Source organism: Oncorhynchus kisutch, linkage group LG13, assembly GCF_002021735.2.
Source record: "Oncorhynchus kisutch isolate 150728-3 linkage group LG13, Okis_V2, whole genome shotgun sequence".
Taxonomy (NCBI): domain Eukaryota; kingdom Metazoa; phylum Chordata; class Actinopteri; order Salmoniformes; family Salmonidae; genus Oncorhynchus; species Oncorhynchus kisutch.
In genome coordinates this window covers 44,046,037-44,055,743 of record NC_034186.2, presented here as the reverse complement: position 1 = coordinate 44,055,743, position 9,707 = coordinate 44,046,037, and the positions used below count along the sequence as shown (strand labels likewise).

The following is a 9,707-nucleotide window of genomic DNA, read 5'->3' as shown; positions in this document are numbered from 1 at the left end:
AGGGATGGGCTCGAGGCTATCCAATAGCAGAGGCAAAGTCTAGATAATCTTCACCAAACAATAGCAAGTAGTCGAGGCTCCAATTTGCCTCATTGCCTTCAGATGGGGAACTTGTGACAGCTTTTATTGCACACTATAAAAAGTAAGATCTTACCAGGGGTTGTTGATTGCATGGAGGCATGCTATACAAGGTTTCCATTATGTGAGATTGCATTTAAACAGAACATAAAAGCAATTGTAATTCTTTGCAATTATCCAGTTGTTGTGAGACCAATGACCAAGTAGTTAACTTATGCTGCACTTGACACATTGATACAGCATAACCTCGATCCCAGTCTCAATAGCTACCGCCAGCTGGTAGATGAGATTAGATGCGTCACAACTAACAAAAGTATATAACATCATGAAATCCAACCAGTTACAAAAAAGATTCAACACTTAATTTACAATTTATTCACATGAACAGAGTGTGTATTTGAGGTTACAACATAGAGGTTTCGTTTAAAACCAGGTACTTGTTTCTATATCTGACAGGAAATTTCTGCCAGTAGTGCAGGGAGCTGGATGGCCTTTATTTGACAGAATGGAAGACTTTGTGTGCCACCTGGGGGACAGAAATGAGAGGTAAAGTTATTGCAAACTGTCTAGTCAAATGTATGCAAAGTGAGTGACACTTGTCTCCTAAAGTAGCTAGTTATACCATCAAATGTATTCTCGCTTCATTCCTCATCTGGTGACAAAGCATTTAAGGGTAAACCATATGAGGGTCGGTGTGCTTTTCTTTACCCATGTCTCCACATCCTTCTGTCCTGCGCCATCATCCAACTATTGTACTCAAATTCTAAGCTCTCCAATCATGAAGAACTTAACAATGGAGAAGCTATAGAGTAAATACAAATCACTGACTCCTGAAAATGGGTGTCATCTGGCTGTGGAAGTTTAAAATGTTGAGTCACACAAATGTATTTGTGTATCAGTTGTGGTACGTAGCAGACATCTCCTTCGCATAGAGTTGACTGAGGAGACAAGGAGTTGGACCCACTGACATCTATCTTGGCAGTCTGACAACCAGACTTAGTCTCAGGTTATTTTTTTGGCAGACTAAGCGAGAGCCAACCTGCTGTAACATTCTATCAAGAACTGCTAGCTTTACATCAGCTGGTTGCTTTAATATCCACTCATGCCTGGTTGTATGTTTCCCCTTGTACCCCATGATTAACCACTGCTGACTGTGTCTGGGTAGATCTCACGTACACAGTGGTCCCGGGCATGGAGAAAGTCGAAAAGCTCTTCAGTGCAGTCCTCTGCGGTCTCGGACTTGGAGCCGACCCTGGATTCGCAGTCCTCCAGTTTTGCCCGGGTGTGGATGCAGTGCTCTGCCTGTGCACACTTGTCCCGCACTGTGTCAAGGGGGTCCTGGAACAAAAGGACCAGGGCTACTGAGAACATAAGTCATCTATTCCATAGCCTGGTCCCAGATCTGTTTGTGCTATAACCAACCACGTCTGGCATAACAAACAACCATACATCAGACTTGGCTATAGCACAAACAGATATGAGGCTGGCTATTTATTCCCCCCAGTTGCATGACAACTAACTAGTTGGCTAGTTGACAAAAATATTCTTTAGGTTTTAGAACCAATGCAAGGTGGGCAGATTACGTTGCATCATACCAAATCGATACATACCACCATATCTTCCTCTTCTTCCTCCTCTTCCTGAAAGAAAAACACATTTTAAACCACTCGAAACATGACACCGATATAACACACTGGACTACTTGCCAAGGCTGTTGTTAGCCAAGCTAGTTAGCTAACTTGCATGCTATTTATTGTCACTGGTTGCTCGAAAACAACCGAGCAGATAATTGGCTAACTATGCCGGCTAACTAACGTACCGGCTGGCTAGACACTGTCTCTCCTGTTAGCTATAGTAGCAAATCTAGGCCTTAAACACACGGTTCCGTTCATTATTTAACCACATATTGAATGGAAAATGGTTCATTAATGTCTTACATCTTCGGGTTCCCCGTTCGGGATCCTTTTCTCCTCGAAAACCATGATGTTACTACTCTTGCCCTGATATGACTCGCTGTCAGATGAATAACTTGTCCACAGTTTCTTTGATTGAATGCTGGAGGACGGACCAGGTCACTTACCCGACGTAATCGTGTCGATACGTTACTTATTCTACGTTAATGAAACGGCACCCAATCGAATCCCTGTACGCCACCAAAGCTACTGCCACCGTGTGCCCCGGGGAAGTTACACACTGTCAAAAAAGGGATTCAGTCACACAAGGCTGTCAATTCACATGTAGACTTATCCATTTCCTAAATTCCAAACCCAATACCGAGAATTTCTAAACGCAACACCCAGCAAATGGTCTAAAGTAAGATTGTATAATTTATTCTGGTTATATATTTTTTTATTTTACCTTTATTTAACTAGGCAAGTCAGTTAAGAACAAATTCTTATTTTCAATCATTGTCTGCTCGGTTATTCAAACTTGCAACCTTTCGGTTACCGGTCCAACACTCTAACCACTAGGCTACGCTGTTTGCTTTGTACATTAACTGGTGAGCTGAGCACTGCCATCATTGATCATTGCCACACAGCCTCTAATTGTTAATCCACTGCTCAGTCAACCACAACACACACACACACACACACACACTTATGTCAGAGAGGCCAGACTATCCAATCACTGATAAAGGTTATCCTCTACATTGTGTTAGTTTTTTAAAAACATTTTATATAGTGTTGCTTGTAGTGTCAACAATGTAAGTCTATAATATCTGCTTTGTCACTGTCATCGTAAACTTATGATCTTTTTATCATACCCATTTCTACCAAAGTAAGCACTTATTGTTTGGAGGACAGACTGAAAGATTAAAGTCCAGGAAAAAAGGCAGAATTTGATTGGCCCTTCAAGTGCCCATATTCAAATGATGGTAGGATCAGAGCAACAACATTACACCCACACACAGGCTGGGGGTGATATAGGCATCAGCTTACAATTGTGTCATTCATCCCCCTCCTCTCTCCTGTAACTATTCCCCAGGTCATTGCTGTAAATGAGAATGTGTTCAGTCAACTTACCTGGTAAAATTACAAATAAAACATAAACTGAACAAAAATATGAATGCAAACATGCAACAATTTCAATATTTTAGAGTTACAGTTCATAAGGAAATCAGTCAATTGAAATATATTTATTAGGCCCTAATCTATGGATTTCACATGACTGGGAATACAGATATGCATCTGTTGGTCACAGATACCAAATGCAGTGCGACACATCTCCTTCGCATAGAGTTGATCAGGTCTACCTACACCTGTTGTAATCAGATAATGTGACAAATACAATTTGATTTGATCCAAAATATTGACCAGTCACATTTATTTATTATACAGTTTAATTTATACACACACACATATATATATACATACACACAGTTGAAGTCGGAAGTTTACATACACTTAGGTTGGAGTCATTAAAACTCATTTTTCAACCACTCCACAAATTTCTTGTTAACGAGAATTGTATCTTTAAAATTGTGTAAAATACTTGTATGCTTGAGGGATTTTAATTATGAGATTTTTGTTGTTTTGAATTTGGCGCCCTGCACTTTCACTGGCTGTTGGCGAGGTGGGACGCTACCGTCCCACATATCCCAGAGAGGTTTTAACAAACTATAGTTTGGCAAGTTGGTTAGGACATCTACTACTTTTTCCAACAATTGTTTACAGACAGATTATTTCACTTATAATTCCCTGTATCACAATTCCAGTGGGTCAGATGTTTACATACACTAAATTGGCTGTGCCTTTAAACAGCTTGGAAAATTCCAGAAAATGATGTCATGGCTTTAGAAGCTTCTGATAGGTTAACTGACATCATTTGAGTCAATTGGAGGTGTACCTATGGATGTATTTCAAGGCCTACCTTCAAACTCAATGCTTCTTTGCTTGACATCATGGGAAAATCAAAAGAAGTCAGCCATGACCTAAGAAAAAAAATAGTAGACCTCCACAAGTCTGGTTCATACTTGGGAGCAATATCCAAATGCCTGAAGGTACCACAATCATCTGTACAAACAATAGTACGCAAGTATAACCACCATGGGACCACGCAGCTGTCATACCACTCAGGAAGGAGACGCGTTCTGTCTCCTAGAGATGAACGTACTTTGGTGCAAAAAAGTGCAAAGCAATCCCAGAACAACAGCAAAGGACCTTGAAGATTCTGGAGGAAACCAGAACAAAAGTATCGATACACAGTAAAATGAGTCCTACATCGACATAACCTGAAAGGCTGCTCAGCAAGGAAGAAGCCACTGCTCCAAAACCACAATAAAAAAAAAACACCAGACTACGGTTTGCAACTGCACATGGGGACAAAGATCATACTTTTTGGAGAAATGTCCTCTGATCTGATGAAACAAAAATGGAACTGTTTGGCCATAATGACCATTATGACTGGAGGAAAAAGGGGGATGCTTGCAAGCCGAAGAACACCATCCCAACCGTGAAGCACGGGGTGGCAGCATCATGTTGTGGGGGTGCTTTGCTGCAGGAGGGACTGGTGCACTTCACAAAATAGATGGCATCATGAGAAAGGAAAATTGTGAATATATTGAAGCAACATCTCAAGACATCAGTCAGGAAGTTAAGGCTTGGTTGCAAATGGGTTTTCCAAATGGACAATGACCCCAAGCATACTTCCAAAGTTGTGGCAAAATGGCTTAAGAACAACAAAGTCAAGGTATTGAAGTGGCCATCACAAACCCCTGACCTCAATCCTATAGAAAATGTGTGGACAGAACTGAAAAAGCGTGTGCGAGCAAGGAGGCCTACAAACCTGATTCAGTTACACCAGCTCTGTCAGGCGGAATGGGCCAAAATTCCCCCAACTTATTGTGGGGAGCTTGTGGAAGGCTACCCTAAATGTTTGACCCAAGTGAAACAATTTAAAGGTAATGCTACCAAATACTAATTGAGTGTATGTAAACTTCTGACCCACTGGGAATGTGATGAAAGAAATAAAAGCTGAAATAAATCATTGTGGTAAAGTGGTGAGACAGAGAATTTTTACTAGGATTAAATGTCAGGAATTGTGAAAAACTGAGTTAATGTATTTGGCTAAGGTGTATGTAAACTTCCGACATCAACTATATAAATACTCAGCAAAAAAAGAAACATCCCTTTTTCAGAACCCTGTCTTTCATATATAATTTGTAAAAATCCAAATAACTTCACAGATCTTCATTGAAAAGGGTTTTAACACTGTTTCCCATGCTTGTTCAATGAATCATAAACAATTAATGAACATGCACCTGTCGAATGGTCGTTAAGACACTAACAGGTTTCAGACGGTAGGCAATTAAGGTCACAGTTATGAAAACTTAGGACACTAAAGAGGCCTTTCTACTGACTCTGAAAAACACTAAAAGAAAGATGCCCAGGGTTCCTGATCATATGCGTGAATGTGTCTTTGGCATGCTGCAAGGAGGCATGAGGACTGCAGATGTGGCCAGGTGTTACGGTTTTCTTCCGTCGAAGGAGAGTCGGACCAAAATGCAGCGTGGTTAAATCGAGACATCTTTAATAACGATGAAAACGAACAATACAAAACAACAAACGGAATGTGAAAACCTATACAGCCTGTCTGGTGACAACTAACACAGAGACAGGAACAATCACCCACAAAACACACAGTGAAACCCAGGCTACCTAAATATGGACCCAATCAGAGACAACGAGAATCACCTGACTCTGATTGAGAACTACCTCAGGCAGCCATAGACTATGCTAGACACCCCTACTCAGCCACAATCCCAATACCTACTAAAACCCCCAATTCCACAACACAACACAAAATAACCCCATGTCACACCCTGGCCTGACCAAATAAATATATAAACACAAAATACTAAGACCAGGGCGTGACACCAGGGCAATAAATTGCAATGTCCTTACTGTGAGACGCCTAAGACAGCACTACAGGGAGACAGGACGGACAGCAGTTCATCCTCGCAGTGGCAAACCATGTGTAACAACACCTGCACAGGATCGGTACATCTGAACAGCACACCTGCAGGACAGGTACAGGATGGCAACAACAACTGCCCGAGTTACACCAGGAACGCACAATCCCTCCATCAGTGCTCAGACTGTCCGCAATAGGCTGAGAGAGGCTGGACTGAGGGCTTGAAGGCCTGTTGTAAGGCAGGTCCTCACCAGACATCCCCTGCAACAACGTTGCCAATGGGCACAAACCCACCGTCGCTGGACCAGACAGGACTGGCAAAAAGTGCTCTTCACTGACGAGTCGCGGTTTTGTCTCACCAGGGGTGATGGTCGGATTCGCGTTAATCGTCGAAGGAATGAGCGTTGCACTGAGGCCTGTACTCTGGATCGGGATCGAGGTGGTCCGTAATGGTCTGGGGCGGTGTGTCACAGCATCATCGGACTGAGCTTGTTGTCATTGCAGGCAATCAACGCTGTGCGTTACAGGGAAGACATCCTCCTCCCTCATGTGGTACCCTTCCTGCAGGCTCATCCTGACATGACCCTCCAGCATGACAATGCCCCCAGCCATACTGCTCGTTCTGTGCATGATTTCCTGCAAGACAGGAATGTCAGTGTTAGTGCCATGGCCAGCGAAGAGCCCGGATCTCAATCCCATTGAGCACATGTTAAGTTTGCTGAAAATATACGCAGTTGACAGTGAGAAGATGTTTCTTTTTTTGCTGAGTTTAGTTAAGCAGTTAGATTAAACAACTCCTTTGTACGATAAATGTTTTACAATGAAACATGTATGAAAACATCTGAATTAACACTCCTATGTTAGCAGGCTCAAGCAAGCTAAAACCAACATGGTAGCAAAAACTAACTAGCAGAAATGGTTAACAAGTTAGAAATGATTTAAATACACTTTGCTGTAGGCAACTATTTACTATTTACAAAATCATGTATGTCATATAAAATATATTCACCCCAGCCAGTATTGTAATCATAACTTAGCAGAAAGCATGTAGTTATTGGCTCAGATAGAGCCCACACTACTACACTATAGCATCTCATTAGTGTGCAAGATCTTGAAAATCAGCTGTACATGTGATGGAAGAGTGCACCGCACACGTGATGGATGAATGTACTGCAGAGGGTTGCAATTCCATTGAATTGGGGATAGTTTAACCAAAATATGCTACAAGACCTAGAATTGCCTTGTGTATCCCACAAAAAAACAGTTCACGTTCAAAATTCCTGAAATTTACCGGAAAGTTTCAGACCCTTTGCAACCCTAGCTGTGACTTCCGATTTAAATACGTAAACAGGTTAAAGGTGGTTAATGGTTTGCAGAAAACATTGCAGTAGTACAATATGTCACCAATGCTTGCAGTGAAAACAAAACACACCACCTATAGAAATAATGCAGTCCACAAAATTCCACATTACAAAAAGCTGGAGTAACCTACAGTATATGTGATTGCTGGGGGTGTTGATTGAGTTGTGCATTACCTTTTCCACGTATGAGTGGAACACAGCTTCTGGAGTTAGTGTTCCGCCCTTCAGTTGTTTGGACAGCTCCGCCAGTGAAAGTGAGAGGATGAGAGAGGTGTCTGTTTCAGGGTCCTGACATGGGAGTCAAAGAGGGAAGAGTATTTTGACCCCCCCACCCCCAGTTGTTCAGGGACACATTATTCCATTTCTGTTAGTCACATGTCTGTGGAACTTGTTTAGTTTATGTCTCAGTTGTTGAATCTTGTTAAGTTCTTACAAATATTAACACGTTAAGTGTGCTGAAAATAAACGCAGTTGACAGTGAGAAGACATTTCTTTTTTTGCTGAGATATATATATATATATATAGCCATTCAAAAGTTTGGGGTCAATTAGAAATGTCCTTGTTTTGAAATAAATGTTTTTTTTTAATTCCATTAAAAACTTAAAAACATCAAATTGATCAGAAATACAGTGTAGACATTGTTAGTGTTGTAAATGACTTGTAGCTGGAAACGGCAGATTTTTTCTATTCTGGTTAGTGCCATTGGAACACAGGAGTGATGGTTGCTGATAATGGGCCTCTGTACACCTATGTAGATATTCCATAAAAAGATCTGCCATTTCCAGCTACAATAGTCATTTACAACATTAACAACATCTACACTCTATTTCTGACCAATTTGATGTTATTTAAATGGAGAAAAAAAATGTTTTTCTTTCAAAAACAAGGAAAGTTCTAAGTGACCCCAAACTTTTGAACGGTAGTATATATATCAGTTACCCAATCAAGGAAGGGCCCCCCAGTTACCCATATGAGCCCCCTACCGCCTCACCTCCCAATCTGACTGTTACAAATCCCTTTTGGCCCGACAGTCTAGGGGGGGATGGTAATGAGACCCGTAACATAACTCATGCAAATTATAATAGTGACAAAGTAAAAGTGTGAACGAAATAACCACAACAACTGAAATCTACCGTCAAACTCAGGGTTTATTGTAAAACACACAGTAATGGGGGGAGCAGGAAAAGGGGCTGAGCTGGACCCAAGGAAAGAAACAATAAGTATTCAAAAACACCCCTAAGCTAGACTAGCCAACTTTTACAACAGCTAACTAACTTGTCTTGGTTCCCCCTTTTCCCACAAGCAAACAAACAAACACCATAACCAAAAACAATACTCACAGGTGAGGACAAAGTGCACACAATACCCTATAATGACAAAGTGAAAACTGGGAGAGAAAATTTTTTGAAAAATAAAAAACAGAAATACCACATTTACATAAGTATTCAGACCCTTTGCAATGAGAATCGAAATTGAGCTCAGGTGCGTCCTGTTTCCATTAATCATCCTTGAGATGTTTCTACAACCTGATTTGGAAAGGCACACACCTGTCTACATAAGGTCCCACTGTTGACAGTGCATGTCAGTGCATGTCAAAAACCAAGACATGAGGTCGAAGGAATTGTCCGTAGAGCTCCGAAACAGGATTGTATCGACGCACAGATCTGGGGAAAGTTACCAAAACATGTGTGCAGCATTGAAGGTCCTCAAGAACACAATACCCTCCATCATTCTTAAATGGAAGAAGTTTGGAACCACCAAGACTCTTTCTAGAGCTGGCCGTACGGCCAAGCTGAGAAATCGGGGGAGAAGGGCCTTGGTCAGGGAGGTGACCAAGAACCTGATGTTCACTCTGACAGAGCTCTAGAGTTCCTCTGTGGAGATGGAACTCTTGGCCTGAATGCCAAACATCACTTCTGGAGGAAACCTAGCACCATCCTTACAGTGAAGCATGGTGGTGGCAGCATCATGCCGTGGGGATGCTTTTCAGTGGCAGGGACTGGGTCAATAGTCAGGATCAGGGGAAAGATGAATGGAGCAAAGTAAGAGAGGTCCTTGACGAAAACCAGCTCCTAAGTGCTCAGGACCCTGAAAAGCCTTTTTGAAATCTGACATGTTGGGTGGATTCACAACGAGTGTAGCTTTAATTTGCTATCTTGCATGTGTGATTTAATGAATGTTTGAATTTATAGTATTTTATTTGAATCTGGCGCTCTGCATTTTCCCTGGCAATTGGCCAAGTGGAACATTTGCGTCCCCCCTATCCCAGAGAGGTTTTAAGGTTCCCATTCCAACAGGACAATGACAATGACCCTAAGCCCACAGCCAAGACAAGACGTGAGTGGCTTTGGGAAC

General features: G+C 41.7%; 1 protein-coding gene across 1 annotated transcript; it reads right to left on the bottom strand.

Moving 5' to 3' along the window:
• Positions 1–430: 430 nt before the first annotated feature.
• Positions 431–2,181, bottom strand: LOC109902315 (cytochrome b-c1 complex subunit 6, mitochondrial-like). The gene is made up of 4 exons (XM_020498585.2): positions 2,016–2,181; positions 1,689–1,718; positions 1,255–1,416; positions 431–604 (listed from the first exon to the last, which is right to left on the bottom strand). The coding sequence occupies exons 1-4, from the start codon at positions 2,058–2,060 to the stop codon at positions 572–574; spliced, it is 270 nt and encodes an 89-aa protein (XP_020354174.1). The 5' UTR covers positions 2,061–2,181; the 3' UTR covers positions 431–571.
• Positions 2,182–9,707: the final 7,526 nt, after the last annotated feature.

Coding starts and splice junctions, on each gene's coding strand:
- LOC109902315 (XM_020498585.2), bottom strand. CDS start 2,060: ATGGTTTTCGAGGAGAAAAGGATCCCGAACGGGGAACCCGAAGAT. Junction 1,719..2,015: donor CGAACGGGGAACCCGAAGAT/GTAAGACATTAA, acceptor TTTTTCTTTCAG/GAAGAGGAGGAAGAAGAGGA. Junction 605..1,254: donor TCCATGCCCGGGACCACTGT/GTACGTGAGATC, acceptor TCTGTCCCCCAG/GTGGCACACAAAGTCTTCCA.